The sequence below is a fragment of the Notamacropus eugenii genome, chromosome 2, assembly GCF_028372415.1.
Source record: "Notamacropus eugenii isolate mMacEug1 chromosome 2, mMacEug1.pri_v2, whole genome shotgun sequence".
Classification (NCBI taxonomy): Eukaryota; Metazoa; Chordata; class Mammalia; order Diprotodontia; family Macropodidae; genus Notamacropus; species Notamacropus eugenii.
Genome location: NC_092873.1, coordinates 37,287,469 through 37,304,432, shown reverse-complemented (window position 1 = coordinate 37,304,432; position 16,964 = coordinate 37,287,469). Strand labels below are relative to the sequence as shown.

The following is a 16,964-nucleotide window of genomic DNA, read 5'->3' as shown; positions in this document are numbered from 1 at the left end:
ACATTCCACTAAAGAAAAGAATAAAATGCACACTCATTTTGGTATGAAAACCTATCTCACAATACAGGAAAGTGGGGGATAAGGGGACAAGCAGGGTGGGGGGGATGATAGAAGGGAGGGCATGGGGAGGAGAGTGCAATTCGAGGTCGACACTCATGGGGAGGGATAGGATTAAAAGAGAATAGAAGTAATGGGGAACAGGATAGGATAGAAGGAAATATAGTTAGTCCTATACAACACAACTATTATGGAAGTCATTTGCAAAACTACACAGATGTGGCCTATATTGAATTACTTGCCTTCCAAAGGGAAGGGGTGGAGAGGGAGGGAGGTAAAGAAGTTGGAACTCAAAGTGTTAGGATCAACTGTCGAGTAATGTTCTTGCCAGTAGGAAATAAGAAATACAGGTAAAGGGGTATAGAAAGCTATCTGGCCCTACAGGACAAAAGAGAAGATGGAGACAAGGGCAGAGAGGGATGATAGAAGAGAGAGCAGATTGGTCATAGGGGCAATTAGAATGCTTGGTGTTTGGGGGGGGGAGGGGATAAAAGGGGAGAAAATTTGTAACCCAAAATTTTGTGAAAATGAATGTTAAAAGCTAAATAAAAAAAAAATAAAATAATAAAACTAAGGGATGAAAAAGAGGGATACACTGGACAAAGAGGGAAGGAGGAGGTAGAATGGGGAAAATTATCTCAGATAAAAGAGGTTCACAAGGAAGAGCTTTTACAGGGGAGGGGAAAGAGGAGAGCAGGGGTAGGCAGTGCTTGAACCTTAAAAGAGGGAAGGATGTACATACACACTCAGTTGGCTATAGAAATCTATCTTACCCAACAGGAAAGTAGGAGGGGAAGGGGAAAAGACAAAGGTGAGGAGAGAATGGAAAAGGGAGAATGGATTAAGGGAGGTACTGGTCAGAAGCAAAACAGACTTTAGAGGAGGGATAAGATAAAAAGAGAGAAAGATAAATAGAGGAAAATTGGGTTACGGGAAATACACAACGAGTAATCATAACTGTAAATATGAATGGGGAGAACTAACCCATAAAATGGAACCAGATAACAGAATGGATTAAAAACAAGAATCTAACAATATGTTGTTTATGAGAAACATACCTGAAACCGAAAGACACACACGGAGTAAAAGTAAGGGACTAGAGCAGCATCTATTATGCTTCAGCTGAAGTTTTAAAAAAAAAGGCAAGGGTAGCAGCTAAGTGGCACAGTGGATAAAGCACCTGGCCAGGAGTCAGGAAGACCTGAGTTCAAATTCCACCCCAGACACGTGTGAGTGGGATAGGTTTAGTGAAGACTTCTCAGATTGTAATTCTTCTCCCAGGGGTGAGGTAAGACCTAGAGGCTCAAGGTTACAATATTTTTAGAATAGCATAGTTCCATATAAGGATATAAAACTGTGTAGTGTATTAGGGTCTCAATGATTGGATAAAACTTACATAATTCCTCGATGTCTTCATTTCAAAAGGGATTGGTTAAATTTCGTGTCTAGAATGTAAGATCATATTCTCAGCTAATGAGGATAATGGTCAGTGAGGGAGGAGGGTCTTGCATTAGGGTCTATATAAATCACTGCCTTTTCTTTGTCTTCGGCTTTCCTACTCCAGATGAACTGGTATAGGATTGTCCCGATTCTCGAGAATCTAATAAATAAACTTTCTGTCATCACTTTCAGAGGCCTCTGAGTAATTGATTTAAGTAGGGACCTGAGCCATCCCACACACGTGCTATGTGACCCCTTGAGCAAGTCACTTAACCCTGTTTGCCTCAGTTTCTTCATCTATCAAATGAGCTAGAGAAGGAAATGGCAAGCCCTAAATGGGGTCGTAAAGAGTCGGACATGACTGAAACAACTCAATAACAAAGCAGTCATCATCTCCAACAAAGCAAAAGCAAAAATAGACCTAATTAAGGGAGATAATCAGGTAAATGATATTTTGCTTAAAAGGTACCATAGACAATGAAGTAATATAAAAAAATTTTACACCAAGTTTCTCTGATAAGGCCTCACTTCTCAAATATGTAGGGAACTGAGCCAAATTTATAAAAATTAGAACCATTCCCCAATTGATAAATGATGAAAGAATATTAACAGGCAGTTTTCAGAAGAAGAAAGAAAAACAATCAATAGTCATATGAAAAGTGCTCTAAATAAGTATTGATTAGAAAAATGCAAATTAAAAAAACTCTGATATACCATTTCATACTCTCAGATTGGCTACATGGCAGAAGAGGAAAATGATAAATGTTGGAGGGGATGTGTAAATATAGGGACACTAACGAACTGTTGCTGGAGTTATGGAGAACAATTTGGAACTATGCCTAAAGGGCTAAAAAATTGTGCATGCCCTTTGACCCAGCAATAGCACTGCTTGGTTTGTATCCCAAAGAGATAAAAGAAAAGGAGGAAGAACCTATTTGTTCAAAAATATTTGCTACCTCTTTTTATGGTGGTGAAGAATTGGAAATTGAGGGGATGCCCATAAATTGGGGAACAAGTTGTGGTATACAGTTATAATGGAATACTATTGTACTAAAAAAAAATGACGAGGGGAATGGTTTCAGAAAAACCTGGGAAGGCCTATATAAACTGATGCAAAGTGAAGTGAGCAGAACCAGGAGTCCATCATACACAGTAACGGCAGTATTGTATAATGATCAACTGTGAAAGACTTAGCTACTCTAAGATAATAATCTAAGACAAAGGACTGATGAAAAAATATTCTCCATCTGTAGAGAAAGATCTAAGAATGAATGAAGATCAAAGCATACTGTTTTCATTTCTTTATTTTTCCCTTTTTTTTGGCAACGACTAATATGGAAATGTTTTGTGTGACTTTATGTATATAATGGGCATCATCTAGTTTGCCTTGTCCATGGGTGGGGGAGGGGCTGGTGTGAGGGAGAGAATTTGGAACTCAAATTTTTCTTGTGATAGAAGGGTAAAAAAAAAAAAAATTTTTTTTAAATAAAAAAGAGAGAGAAAAGAAAAGTACCTGAGTGAAGACAGTGTGGCTTAATAGATAGGGAGCTGCCCTTGGAGTCAAGAACTGAGTTCAAGACCTGCCTACTGCAAATGCATAATGACTGAATGACCTGAACGAGTCACTTAATTGTTCTAATGAATTCTCTTATTACTTTAAGTTGCAGAGCATTTGTTGACCTGTTTTGGTAGAAAAGGGTTTCCTTATGGGAAATTTCCTATACCTAGCTAGGTAGTACAGTGGGCTTGGAGTCAGAAAGACGTGTATTCAAATCTCACTTCAGACACTTACTAGCTGTGAGATCCCTGAGCAAGTCATTTAGCCTCTGTTTACCTCAGTTCTCTGATGTGTAAAATAAGGATGGTAATAGTAACACATATCTCTCAAACAAACAAATGATACAATATTTGTAAAGTGCTTAGCACAGGGCCTGGCGCATGATAAACATAGTGAACTGAGTCAGTTGTTGTGAAACCACATGTCTGGTTTCTGTACCCCATCCCCCTTCAAAGAAAATAGAAAAGTACCTGAGTGCATGCATTAGGCCCCTGGAAAGGAGAGAGGTCGGCTCTTTGGCCATTCTTCTGGCCTGCTCATCCAGATGCAGTTCTTCAATGATCCTTTCCTTTTCCCTCCATCAGACTTCCCAACTGCACTTACCTGGAAATCCCACCAGAACTGCCCAACCACTGAGCAGGATGAGCACCTCAGAGAAGAGAGCCTCCTGAGGGGGTGAGGATGGGAAGTGTTGTGTGCAAGATACCAAGTGTTGTGTGCTGCCCTTCTGATTTCAGTACTATGGCTACATTGGGTCCTGTAAACCAAGAATGACATTTCTGACAATGTTGTTACAAATACATTTCTTAGAAACCAGCCAGTTCATTACCTTGGATTCATTGTAATGTAATTAGGTCAGTACAGAATTTTCTTTTGAAAATCTTTTATGTTCATCTGGTAACAAGATCTCCTTACAAAAAATAAGAAGACAGTGGACATAGTGGAAAAACCACGAGACTTAGAATCAGAAAAAATAATAACAACTAACATCTGTGTAGCACTTTTTCAGTTTGCAAAATGCTTTTAAATTTAATTTCTCATTCTATCCTTACAGCAGCTCTAAGAAACAGGAAGATGGAGGTTAAGTGATTTGCCCAGGGTTGCTTGGTTTACCTGACTCAGGTCCCACCCTGTAGCCACTGTGCCACCTAGGTCTAAGTTTGGTCTCTGTCATTTACTGTAATTCTCAATTTCCTCACCTGTTAAATGGGAGTATTTTCTCTTACCTATTAACATTGCATTGAGGACCAAATGAGGTAATTTTTGTGAAAGCATTTCATGAATTATAAAATGTTCTATGAAAGTAGTATAGTAGCATTATTATTGTTATAAAGTAATAGAAGTGTGTCAGCTCTTTAAACATCAGTTAGTTAATAGGATAGCTAAAGAAAGATACCAGTTGTTCCCTTTATACTAGGGTTGAAGAAGTCCCACTTTTGAAAATTATTTATTTCTTAGTCCAAAAAGAAAAAACCTCCTCTAATCATGAATTTAGATTTCTTGCCCAGTACTTGGTGAAGTGTTAGACGTCAATATCCTATCTGTGGGATATGTGCACTAATCCTGGCTCTTCCAGCGTTAAGAAGAAAAGATATAAAAGTGAAATACATCCGTGGAAGTTGATCCACTGAAAGTTGGAGAGATAAAGGCATCATGGCTCAGCCAGGACCTGGAAATATGACCATTTTGGACAAATGCATGGAACTAAGTTGCCTTAGTAAGGGCTGAATCGATCCTGCCACAATTTGAACTTTTGGTTCCAGAGAGTCTAGGGCAGACTGGGGAGGGGGAGGAGGGTTAGGAAGGGAGAGACAGCCTTACCATCTGGGCCATGCTCCAGTCTTGCTACTTTATCCTCTGCTAGGGACAGCATTGAACAAGAGTCCAGAGGTGAGAGTTGATCAACTTGGGACAGCAAGGGGATACACATGGTTTTGATTTTACCAGGCTCCGAGAATAGTCGGCCCCTCAGACTTATAAAGCATAGGATATGAGAGAAGAAAAACATCCTCTGGAACAGTGTCACGTGAAAGCCTTGTCACCATTCATTCATTTGTTCATTGAACAAATAATGGTGGAGGTACAGTGTTGGAAGCACAACTGAGCCCCTTATTCAGGCCCTGAGCATGGTAGACCGTATCACTCTAGCCAGTGAAGGAGCAGGGGGAGGTAAAGGCATCAAGGTTTCCAGCTCAGCCAAGAGGAGTAGGGGAACAGCAAAGGACCAAGAGTTAGGGGCAAGATGCCAACATTCACACCCTAATCAGCTGCCATACACACATGTCCATTCTGCCTTGATAATATATTTTTATTAGTCAATCCACAGGTCTTTATTAAGCTCCTACTGTGTAATACAAAGACAAAAACAAGAGAGTGCCTACCCTCAACAGACTTACATTCTAATGGGAAAGCAACATGCACATACACACATGTAGGGGTATATGCAGTACACATACAAGGCAGGTACTGGCTAGCTCAGTGGTAAAGGCCACCCAGAAAGGCCTTATGCAAAAATGGGACCTTGAAGTCTTGAAGGAAGCCCATGTGAGGAGGGAGTACATTCCAAGCAAAGTGGCTAGCCACTGAGGAAGTAGAGACCCCGGACTCTTGAGCATCTGGACTGTCTTGTTGTTTGTACCTCCAGAACTTAGCGTGATGCTTTGTACATAGTAACTGTTCATTCATTCATTTGAGTATTGGGTATGAGGAACATCAAGAAGGCCCCTTTGGATGTCTCCTCTACCTTGGAGACTAAACCATGAGCAGCAGTGTATAATAAGGAAGAAAGGTAAGATGGTGCCAGATTGTAAAAAGCTTTTGCTGCCAGACAGAGGAGTTTCTGTTGGATCTTAGGATAACAGGGAGTGTTGAGGGTAAGGTTCAGAGTTCAGCCTCAAGGCTACAAGAGTGGCCTTTTGACTTCACAGAACAAATCCCCTTAAAAAGATTTGTTCGGCAAAACTTGGATTCAAGTCAGAAGGCCGCATTCAAGGACCGAGAAAGCCACATGTAGCCTCCAGGCCACAGGTTCCCCATTCTTGGTTCAAATCTTTGCTTTAGGAAAAGCACTTTGGTGTCTTCATAGGGAATCTGTCCTCTCCTTTCTACTTCCACTGCAGTCACCTTGGTTCATAGTCCAATCCTTTCTTAGCCTCCTAACATCTTTCTGCTTTGTCTTGTTTTCTCTCTAATCCATCCTCACACTGTTGTGCATGTAGTCTTATTAATGGCACTGCTCTGTTCATGTCACTCTCATTTCTCAAAACTTTTATTCTTGTCAGGAGGACCTTAGTCCAGATCCAGCCTCAGACACTAGCTGTGTGACCCTGGGCAAATCATTTAATCCTGTTTGCCTCCCCCCAAAAAAATCCTTTATTCTCTCTCCATTAACTCCTGAATAAAAAATAAGTCCTTTACCTGGAATTCAAGGCCCTCTACTCCCTCATGCCATCTGATCTTATCTCCTACCTTCTCTTTCTCTCACTATATTGGAATCACAACTCAGCTGCTTATCACCTTTGTGACCTTGGACAAGTCACTTATTTTATGTAGGCCTCAGTTTCTTCATCTGGTCCTTTCTAGTTCTGGATCTATTAACCACCCAGGTCCTCAGTCTCCTCATCTGTAAAATGAAAGGATTGTACTAGTCAGCCTCTGGGGTCCCTTCTCCAGGCTCTAGATCTGTACTCCAGGTCTGGCAGGTACTTTTCTTCCTTTTCCCACTTGAAGACCTAATTCTGATTCCACACCTTCTGTGAAACCTCTCCTAGTCACTCCAGTTGAAAGTGATCTCTCCCAACTCAGATTTCTCATAGTACTTTGGGCCTCTTCTTTGTAGAGGCTTTCTTGTTGCATTGTTGTCCTTGTACCTGAGCTGTTCAGCACAGGACCATAAAGAGAGTGAGCATTTAATAAATGCTGATCGATTGTAGCTAGTCCACAAGCATGCTTTAACGCCTGCTTTGTACAAGTGTGTAGTTTTTTTCTTTGTGTCTTTCTCCCCAGAGAGTTGGAGAGATGAAAGTTTAACATAAAGCCAGGTCATGAGAGAAGGCTTGAATGGGAGGTGGGATCTGAGCTGGGTCATAACAGATGTGTCTAACCAGAGAGAGAAAGAGAAAAAGGCATTCCCACCCAGGTGTGGAGAGGCACTCTTGGGTGTGAGCAGAGTATGCAGGGAGGACAGGCTGGCTTCGGGCTTGATCAGGGCAAAACCCAGTTCAATTCAGCAAGCTTTTATTCACCACCTCCTGTTCCTAGGCATTAGGGATAAGAAGACCAAGTCCCTGCCTTCTGGAGTTGGATTCCCATTGTAGTGGAAAGTCAAAAGATCTTGGCTCCCATTCTGGCTGTCACCTCTCCAATCTTAGACAAGTCCCCTTACCTCTCTAGGCCTCAGTTTCACCATCCATTTTACATAAAGGTGGGACCTGGAGGGGGTGGTGGTGGTGAAGGTTTGAATCAGACTACCACCAAGATCCCTTCCACCTGTAATCCTACTGTAAAGATGACCTATAAACATAGAAGGAAACAAGATATTTTGAAGACAGAGAGGACTTTGTTGAGAACTTGATAGGAGTATTTTTAAAAAGTAAGATTACAAAGGTTTACAAAAGTATGAAGAACTGCAGTATCTGTTGGACAGTAGGCATTTATTAAGCACTTACTGTGTGCCAGGCACTGCATGTACAAAGAAAGGTAAAAGGCAGTCCTTGTTCTCCAGGGACTCCCAGTCTACTGGGCAGACAACAGGCATGCAACTATGTACAAACAAGCTATGGGCAGGAGAAATTGGAAATAACCAACAAAAAAGATGGATAAATTATGAGAAAACGTTAGATTATGAAAAAATGTTAGGTTTAGTTCCACTGTGGAGATATAGCAATCTTTGGCCCACATACTTTGGGGGTAATCTGCATGGCAGTCATAACGACTTAGCCTCTTGACTCGATTATTCATCATATCAGAACCTGAGCCCTGTGCACCCTCTAGTCAGAGCTCTATCCCTTCGTCCACAGGGCTGGTTTGGTATCAGGCTCTAGCCATGCCTAACCCCCTGACAAAAAGTCCTAGGAAAGAGGGACGTGCCCTGTTCCTGTTTTAGCCCTTGTAGAAGTCCCCTGTGTTGCCAGATCTTTGGTGTCACTGTCCTGTTTGCCTGGCAGTTCCTGGTTTTCTTGACTCTTTCACCTGAACTGTTTCTACTCATAAGTATGCATTGAATAAACGTATTTGCTTTATCCTACCTCCTTGGTTCCTATATAGCTCTTGGGAATTCCCCTTGGTTGCCCAACATCTGTCACTGTATTAGGCTGCCTTAAGCTTATAAACCCTAAACAAGAGGTCTGAAACTCCCAGCAGCCTTTCCTACATCCCAGGATTCATCAGTGTGTGTAGAAAACAAAGGTTAGGTAATACTCCACCTGGGATTAGGGGCTTGCCCTGAACCTCCTAGTGTAAGGCACTAGATCCCATTTTAGAGCATGTGGTAGTCAGTGACAAATATCAGGGTATGGTGGGAAGGCGCAAGGGTTGCTGCTTTTGAAGTTCTACGACCTGGTTTGTATCTTGACTTGGCCACTTGGCGCTGGTAGGACTTTGGACAGGTCACCTCTGTGAGCCTCAGTTTCCTTGCCATGATGGAATTGGACTAGATGATGTCTAAAGCCCTCTCCAGTTGTAAATGAATAACCTTAAAATTGAGCATGGGCGACTCCTAGAACAAGAATGCAGGAAACTGTAAGCATTGAGTCTCACCAGGGAATGGAAGAGGCCGAGACATGAAGACTCCCTGGGGAGATAAAAGTACTAAATTCTTCATAATGTCCTGGGGATTAAATTGTTCATGTTTTGTAAGGTGTATTGAATGTGAAAAGTGATCTATAAATGCCTATTATTTTTACTAAACAATAGAGCGCAAGGCTTTTGTAACCTGAAGAAAGCAGTTTTTCAGTGTCTTTTCCTACAGTGCTTTTAGGAAGAAACATATGGTGGTAAGACCAGTAGATAGATGAATACTTAGGAGATTACTTATCAAGGTGATAATATTCAGATCTACTCAATATTCCTTATTACTTTTGTTACGTTAAGAGCTCGCTGAGACCCCTTTGCTACGTTATTAGGTCGGAATATTGAAAGGCACTGTCTGGTTTTCTTTTTTCAGAATTAATTCCTTTGGAAAATTGTTGGCTACATGATGATTGTAAAGCTTGATTGCTTTAAGGGCCATTGTTTGTGATGAATCACTACATTTGGTTTGGTTGCATTGTATGAAAAGTGCCTTTGTGATATTGATGGAGAGTAGTTAGTTACCTTTCAGAGCAGCAGCTTTTAAGATAATTCACTTAAGGTTCAAGTTTTATCTTTGTGTTTCATAGATTAACGGGAGACAAAATGTTGCTTCATTCTCTGAATCTCTTGTTGGCTTATAATTCTCTCAGTTGCTTTTCTCTTTTAGAATCATTAATCACAAAATGCAAGCCAAAAGTCACCTTAAAGATTATCTGATTCAGTTGAATCCCACACTTTACAGATGAATGCCAGAGGCACCATGTTATGCCTAAAGTCATATACCATAACTAATAGAAGCAGAACCAGCCTACTTCTAGTACAACAAATGTCTTTGAACTCTGAAAATTCAGAATGATTAACTTACAAATCATTTCTGTAGTGCTACATCTTAGAGTGAGAGAAGTCGAGTCAAGGAGAACAAAATAAATTCTCTCTGACTGGGGTATCTCATTTCTTTGTCTTTTTTTTTTTAAACATGGAAAAAAACCCACCTACCTTACAGTACTTGATTAAGGCAGTGCTATTGTTATTTAGAATGCTTTCGATATTCAGTAGAGGATGTAGATTGTGGCCTGCAAGAACAGTGGCCAGCAAAGGTGAGCCAATGAGCTTCTCTTTTATGCTTTTCGTTGCCTCAGATCAGAAATTAATAGGAGAAAGATGCCTTTGTGAAGCCCCATTTGGATGAAATGGCAGTTCATGTGATGAATTATGTGTGTTTCTATGGCAACTGTAACTTTTTCAAGTTCTCAGAAGGGATGTAAAACAGTTGTAACCAGTCCTTTATTGTTTAGCAGTTTAATGTCCAGTTTGTGGGCAATCCAAGCCCCGTGCTGTTATACCCCTCTGCTTCCTACCTTTTCAGCATTTTTGTTACTGATTAACACCTTGTCCAGATTCATGGGAAAGGGCAAGGAGAAGAGAATCAGTAATTCAGTCACTCTCGCTTGCTCTTAATAGCGGTAATAAAAGCTTTAGAGAAAGAAATATTTAAAACAAAAATCCAAAAAAAAAAAGTCCAAAATTATCTGGGCTTAATTATTCAGCTATCTGTGCTATCCTGACTATTACCGATAATTATCTCACGTTCAGTATCCTGCTACCCTTGTACACCTTTCAAGCAGACATCATCCCCTGTTGCTAAACTTTTAAAATTGCATTCAGGCTACAAGCATCTGTTTTTTCTTTATCTCTGACACATAAACAGGACTCATAGATTCATAGAATGTTTGAATTGGGAAGGATTTTTTAAAAGAACCTTGTAAAACCTACTCATTTTATGGATGAGGAAACAGACCCAGGCAGGGGAAGTCAGTCGTCCAGTCAGTAAACATTTATTGTTGTTGTTCAGTTGTATCTGATGCTTCATGACCTCATTTGGAGTGTTCTTGGAAAAGATACTGGAATGGTTTGCCATTTCCTTCCCCAGTTCATTTGACAGATGAGGAAACTGAGGTAAACAGGGTCAAGTAACTTGCCCTGTAAGCTAGTAAATATCTGAGGTCACATTTGAACTCAGGTCTTCCTGACTCTAGGCCTAACACTCTATCCACTGAACCATCGGACTGCCTGAAAACATTTATTAGATGACTACTATGTGCCTTATACTGTGCTTATCGACAAGGATTTAAAAAAAAAAAAGGTGGTGTTTTTTTTTTTTAAAGCAAAAGACAGCCCCTGCTCTTAAGAGACTGACATAAATAGAAAATAATCAACATAAGGAAAGCACTTAGCATTAAAAGGAGAATTGGAAAAACCTTCCCATAGAAGATGGGATTTTAACTGGGACTTGAAGGAAGCTGGGAGGCAGAGATAAGAAGAGAGATCATTTCAGTCATGGGAGGCAGTCAGTGAAAATGCTCAGAGTCAGGAGATTGTATTGTTCCAGAAATGGCAAGAAGGCCAGTGTTACTGGTCCAGAGTACATAGTGAGGTGTAAAGAGTAAAAACACTGGAAAGGTAAAGGTGTGTGGGAGGGGGAGGCATAGTTATGAAGGGTTTTAAAATTCAGATTATTTTATACTTGATCCTGGAGGTGATAGGGAGCCACTGGAGTTGACTGAGTTGGGGGTAGGGTGACATGGTAAGACCTGTACTTTGGGAGAATCACTTCCTGAATGGGAGATGATGGACTGGAGTGGGGAAAGACTTGAGGCAAGAAGACCCAACATCAGACTATTTCTGGAAATAATGAGGGCCTGGGGGCAATATCAGAGCAGAGAATGGGGAATGTGTGATAGCTCTTAAGAGTACAAAATCAACAGGCCTTGGCAGAAGATGGGAGGAGAGCATGACCCCTAGATTTCAAGCCTAGATGATTCAACAATAAGAGGAACATTAGGCAGTGGGGAAAGATATTGAGTTCTGTTTTCAGAATGTTGAATATAAGATATCTACAGGACATTCATTTCTGGATATCCAATAGGCAGTTGGAGGTGCTGATGCTGGAGGTTAGGGATAGATGTGTAGATTTGATAATTGAATGGGAGCTGATGAGATCTCCTAGGGAAATAGTATAGATGGAGAAGAAAAGAGGACCCAGGGTCATAAAACAAAGTATGTTTATAGTCACAAAGTAATTTATTTTTATCTTACTGGTCAAGAAAAGGCATTCAAACTAAAGGTTATCTGTCTCTTTGGCTTCAGTTTTTCATAGTAACAAAGTTAATATCTTGATCTGCCTCCAGAATTTCCGTGTTCTCCTCTAATCGTTACAGTACTCTCCTAAGATGGAATAAAGACTGAGTTCATCAGAGTTTAGATTGAGTATAATCTCCAATAATACATGGATTAATGTTGTTGGACACATGGAAGGAGACACAGGGTCTGAAAAATATGCCTCAACTTTCATGGGTAAGGTACTGGATTGAAAGTCATGAGAACTGATTTCTCTTCTCAGCTTTGCCATGAATTTGACTGTGTGGTTGCGAGCCAATCCTTTAACTTTTCTGTACCTCAGCTATGAAATGAGAGAGTTGGCTGAACCAATTTATAAGCCCCTTTTCATCTCTAGAATTCTGTGACTTAGATGGAATCCAGGAACATTTACTACTTTAAAAAAGAATTCTAATGCCTCGTTACATATAATGCTATTGGAGATATTAGAGTAATAATGTGCCCAGCTGGTCACTTATCATTGCTGATATTGCTTCCACCCCTACAGTTCTCATCTAGGACGAGTTCTTGGGTTCCACCATGAGTGCTGGCCCCATTTATGACCGAGTCTCATCCTTTGAGGAGATTTATTAACACTTCCTGGAAAAAAATCCCATTCCTGACACTTGAAAAGATGGGAAAATGATAAGGCTGAACTTGTATCAAATCTTCTAGCTTCTAGCTTGGTTGAAGAAAAATGTGCAGATTTGGTTTGGCAAGACCATTTATGACTCCATGTGGAGTGGAAAACGGGCTTAGTTCACTTCATGCTGCTCAATCTAATTTGAAGTAATTCGGGAATTCCTAAGGTTCTTGGGGATAGAGAGCTTGCCTCCTTACAGCCTTGTTTCCTGGCAGTTGAAAGTAAAGGATTAAATTGAGCTGAAACCCAATTGATTGACATTTTGACACCCAGCAAATTGTAAAAAGAAAGGGTATTTTGTTCAGTTTTTTAAATGGATAGTAGTGGGAAAAAAACTTTCTTAAAAGTATTCAAGTTTGCAAAGAGGACTTAACATCCTCTTATTTAAAGAAAAAAAAAAGACCTAAAGCCTGCACTAACACTTTCACAATCTCACCAAAAACATTTTAACTTCCAGGAGTGTTTGAAAAGACCTGGATAGGAGCATTAAAGTTGGCTGGCTCTACTGAATTGGCACTGCCAGAGATCTTTCAAGGGGAAACAAAGAGCCAGGAACTTCTGAGTATCATTTTAGGAATCTCTGTGTAAAAGACAAGCAGACAAATTTATAAAATTATAGCGGTTGGTTTTTTTTTAGATTCAAAAGGTCTTAATTCTGTACAGTATTGAGTAGTACACAAAGCCTGAAGGCTTCCTTTCAGATAGAGATGATTACGCTGCCATCATCTACCCTGAACACCATAGTTTCAGGTTGTCTTCAATAAACTCCCAGCTCTGCACAAAGGGAGCTGTACTCACCTTAACAACACCATTTAAAACAGGCTGGTGCTTCTTTGGAACACTGTGGGAGATTGTAATAAATTGCAAGTTGGAAGAGCTTTCAAACTGGCAAGTTGGGCAGATATTTTAAGCAATTGATTTCAGGGTGTATCAGCATATTTTTTTTTCTTCCATTGCCATTCGGGTGCCTGCTGACACAGCCTGAATAAATATTAGAAGTGACCACACTTCCTAGAGATGAACAAATAATGGGGATGGGCTGAGGGCTGTTTTAAGATACAGCACCTTTGGTTGATTCTTGTCCGTCTAATTAACCCCTAAAAGAGAACCTCCAGATAACACACAAATCTTGTCTAGGGAACAGTCTGGCATATTCGGTACTCTTTAGATCCTATAGCTAGTTTTGAGTTTTATGAGATCAGCTAATTGGGGATTGACTAAGTCAAATGAATCACTCCTTTTTGAGTTTCTGCATCATCCCTATTGGCATTACTTTACAATTCGTAACTTTAGAGGGAAGTGGATCCAACAAATAAATCAACCAGAGAATAGGTTCCTGTCTGGACTCTGGCACATGCTGTTTTTAAAGTGATTTTTATTTCTGGAACAATTTTAGGGCGGTTTTTTCTTATTCTAACAGACTAGGTCTGTGGCCAGTGTTTTTGAAGTTAATGTTTCTTGGTATGTTTATTTAAAATTGTTTTTCTGATTCTGAAATTCCTGTGGCAACCTCATTGTTTCTGTGTTTTTCAAGTCTAATAAACACCCATCGGGGCAAACGCTTGCCTAAAAATTAGATTATCTGTTGAGTCAGAAGAAAGAAGGGGCAAGTCATGCACAGCGTAACCTTTCTGATGTCACGGTCCTCTTAGAGAACTGAGGGCAGACAACTAAGCCACGGTGTTAGAGGGAGCCCAAATCGCCGGTACTTTTTCTGAAGGAGAATAAAAACCGAATGGCTGAAGCAGGCCAGCCATTCAATGTCGATTTTAAGCCCAAGTAATAAAGTCTCAAAAACAGTGACTTTGAATCGTTCAGGCAATTGAGAAAATGAGATTTGGTGTTGCATTACTGTACAAGATACATATTTAAGTGACTGGAGGAGGTACAACCTCTTTCATAAAACATTACTTTCGGTAAAATGCGCTTTCCCCGGTTGGGCACACACACGCTTTCACTTCGGAACCCGACCGATCTCCTCCTGTGCTTGGTAAGCCCAGTGGCCTCCGCTGCCCGTCTAGGGGTCCTGTGCCAGCGATGGCCCGGTGGAAGCAGGGGACGACCCAGCCACCCTAAGGGGGCCTGGTGCCCCTGGGCAGGCAGGCTGCCAGCAGCTCGGCTTCGGCCTCTCAGGCCCGTCCCCCGCCCCGAGTCCCGCTGCCAGGGCGGGGCCCCCAGGGTGGGCCGTCCTTACTTTGTCCCCCGGGCCGCCTCTGCGCACTGCGTCCCGCCCCGGACAGACAGGCGGCCTGTGGGCCCGCGAGAGGGGGAGCTCCAGAGCTGAGCCTGGCCCCAGCCAACCTCCAGGACACAGGCAAAGCAAAGCAAAGCAAACTGCTCGGCAGCGGGAGCCTACGCTGGGGCCCCAAGCCCCGGCCAAGTTGCCGCTGCCTGCACATCTGGCATCACTGGAACTCGGGCGCTACTAGCTGCGGGCTAAGCTAGGCTGGACTGGACGGACGCAAGGACCGACTGACTGCTTCTCGCTATCCGCCTCGCGTGCGCCCCGGGCGGGCTCCGTTCTAGGAGCCCACCCCATGACCAAGCACGGGAGCAGGAGAAAGGAAGGCGGCCCCCCAACCCACCTGCAGCCTTGCTGGCCCCGACATGATCCCCTACTTCTCCGCCAACGCGGTCATCTCCCAGAACGCCATCAATCAGCTGTGAGTATGTGCTCCCGGCTCGGACTGGCTCTCCAACTTGCCTCTTTTTCTGTAGGCTTGCGGAGCCCAGTTAAGAGTCCCAGATTTGCCAGGTGGAGGAGGCTCCCGCGGCAGCCGCAGCCGCCTGTATTTTATGCGGGGATGGGAGGGCAGTGAGGGGAATGGACGAGAAAGGGGAGAACAGGCAGCCCTGATTTAAGCACTTTGAGATCAGCTGGTGTGCCCTGAAAGATATGGAAAAAGGTGGGCTAGAGGTGGTCGTTTGCGGTAGCAAAAGGGTATAAGACCTCGAGAAACACTTCATTTGTAAGAATCTCGAGTTAACTCTTTGCAAGGACGAAGAAACTTTAAAGCAGGAGCTTGTTTTCTAGGATAGCAGAAGCCGAAAGGATGAGAGCTTGGGCAGTGCCAGTGTGTAATGGGGCCCGAATCAAATGAGATGACATTAAATAAAGCGCTTAGCACAGGACCAGGCACCTAGTAGGAGCTTAAAATGCAAGTATTCCTTTCGTCTTCCCTCCCCCCAAGTGGAGATCTGAGTGAAGGGGGAAGTCTCCTAAACATCAGTATTTCCAGCCCGGAAAAGTGTTGTGGAAATCCTGCTGTTGACTGAAGCAATTATTTTGTAAAGTTTGGACTCTCTGACAAGCTCCCAGTGCTATCTCCAGAAGAGGATTTAGGAGTTTGGGTCTGGAGTTATTTTGGGGAACTAGACTTAAGTAGTCTGACTGAGTTTATTTGGTTTATCACCAGTAGCTGAGAATGCGCGCTCCTGACAATTCAGGACCGGTGGTTTTCAAGGCAGCCTAGAGCCTCCTACGGAGGCAACAATTGACTCAGTGAAATGAAGAAGTTATGCCTGAACTCGGCAAAAAGAAGCCCACGTTCAAGCTCTTGTACCTTGAATGCTTTGCTAGAGTTTGTCCAAACCCACCATTGTTACCCAAAGCTATCTGAGCAGTGTGTGAGATACAAACCGCTCTCATCTTCCCTAGACTAGTTGGAAAGATCCAAGTAGTGAAACCCTCTATATTGAAGCTGGATCCTAAAATAAGGGAAATGGGCTAGTGGGGGTTACTGCTGCTAAGAGCATTTGAGCCTGCTTTGTGTGTTTTAGAAAGGTAGACATGGGATCCCTTGCAAAAATTGCAGTAGAATACTTAATTTGATTATGAAAAGCTGCTTTCTGATTGTCTAGTCAACCCTGCATCGGCTTAATTCGGATACAGCTAATCCCCACAGTTCTGTATGCTCTCTATCTACAGACATATATATATATATATAGATACACACACACACATATATATACACATAGTTGTTATGAAGGAAAATATCAAAATAAATCTTAGATAATCTATTATACCCAGCAAACTCCCTTTCCCCTCCCACCACATCGTTGACCAACTTTGGAGACAAGTAGACTCATTTGACTGGCCACTGTCTCTCGTGGAGAAAGTGCTAATGAAATAACCAAAAGGTGACCCAAGACAGAAGAGAATGCATGGATTATCCGTAAACTCCCAAGTGGCAAAGCTGCCTGGACTTTCCCTTTTTTTTTTTTAAGAGGAAGTTTGAGTTTGAAAAAAGGAAAACTTTTGCATTTATACTTTCTAGCCTTCTCACACACATACAACATGATGTCCTGAGTAGCCTACAA

General features: G+C 42.0%; 1 protein-coding gene across 6 annotated transcripts in view; it reads left to right on the top strand.

The window, feature by feature from the left end:
* The window catches only part of SSH2 (slingshot protein phosphatase 2), a 253,143-nt gene that overhangs the window by 136,474 nt on the left and 99,705 nt on the right, over positions 1–16,964 (top strand). Inside the window, exon 2 of one of the 6 annotated variants that reach the window (XM_072639859.1) lies at positions 3,640–15,307. The exons of 4 other annotated variants lie outside the window; for them this stretch is intronic. In XM_072639859.1, the coding sequence (XP_072495960.1) occupies positions 15,252–15,307 (56 nt within the window). In that variant the 5' untranslated portion in view covers positions 3,640–15,251. Of the gene's footprint in view, positions 1–158; positions 15,308–16,964 lie in introns of those variants that run through there. One more of the 6 variants, XM_072639858.1, reaches the window with a different exon arrangement.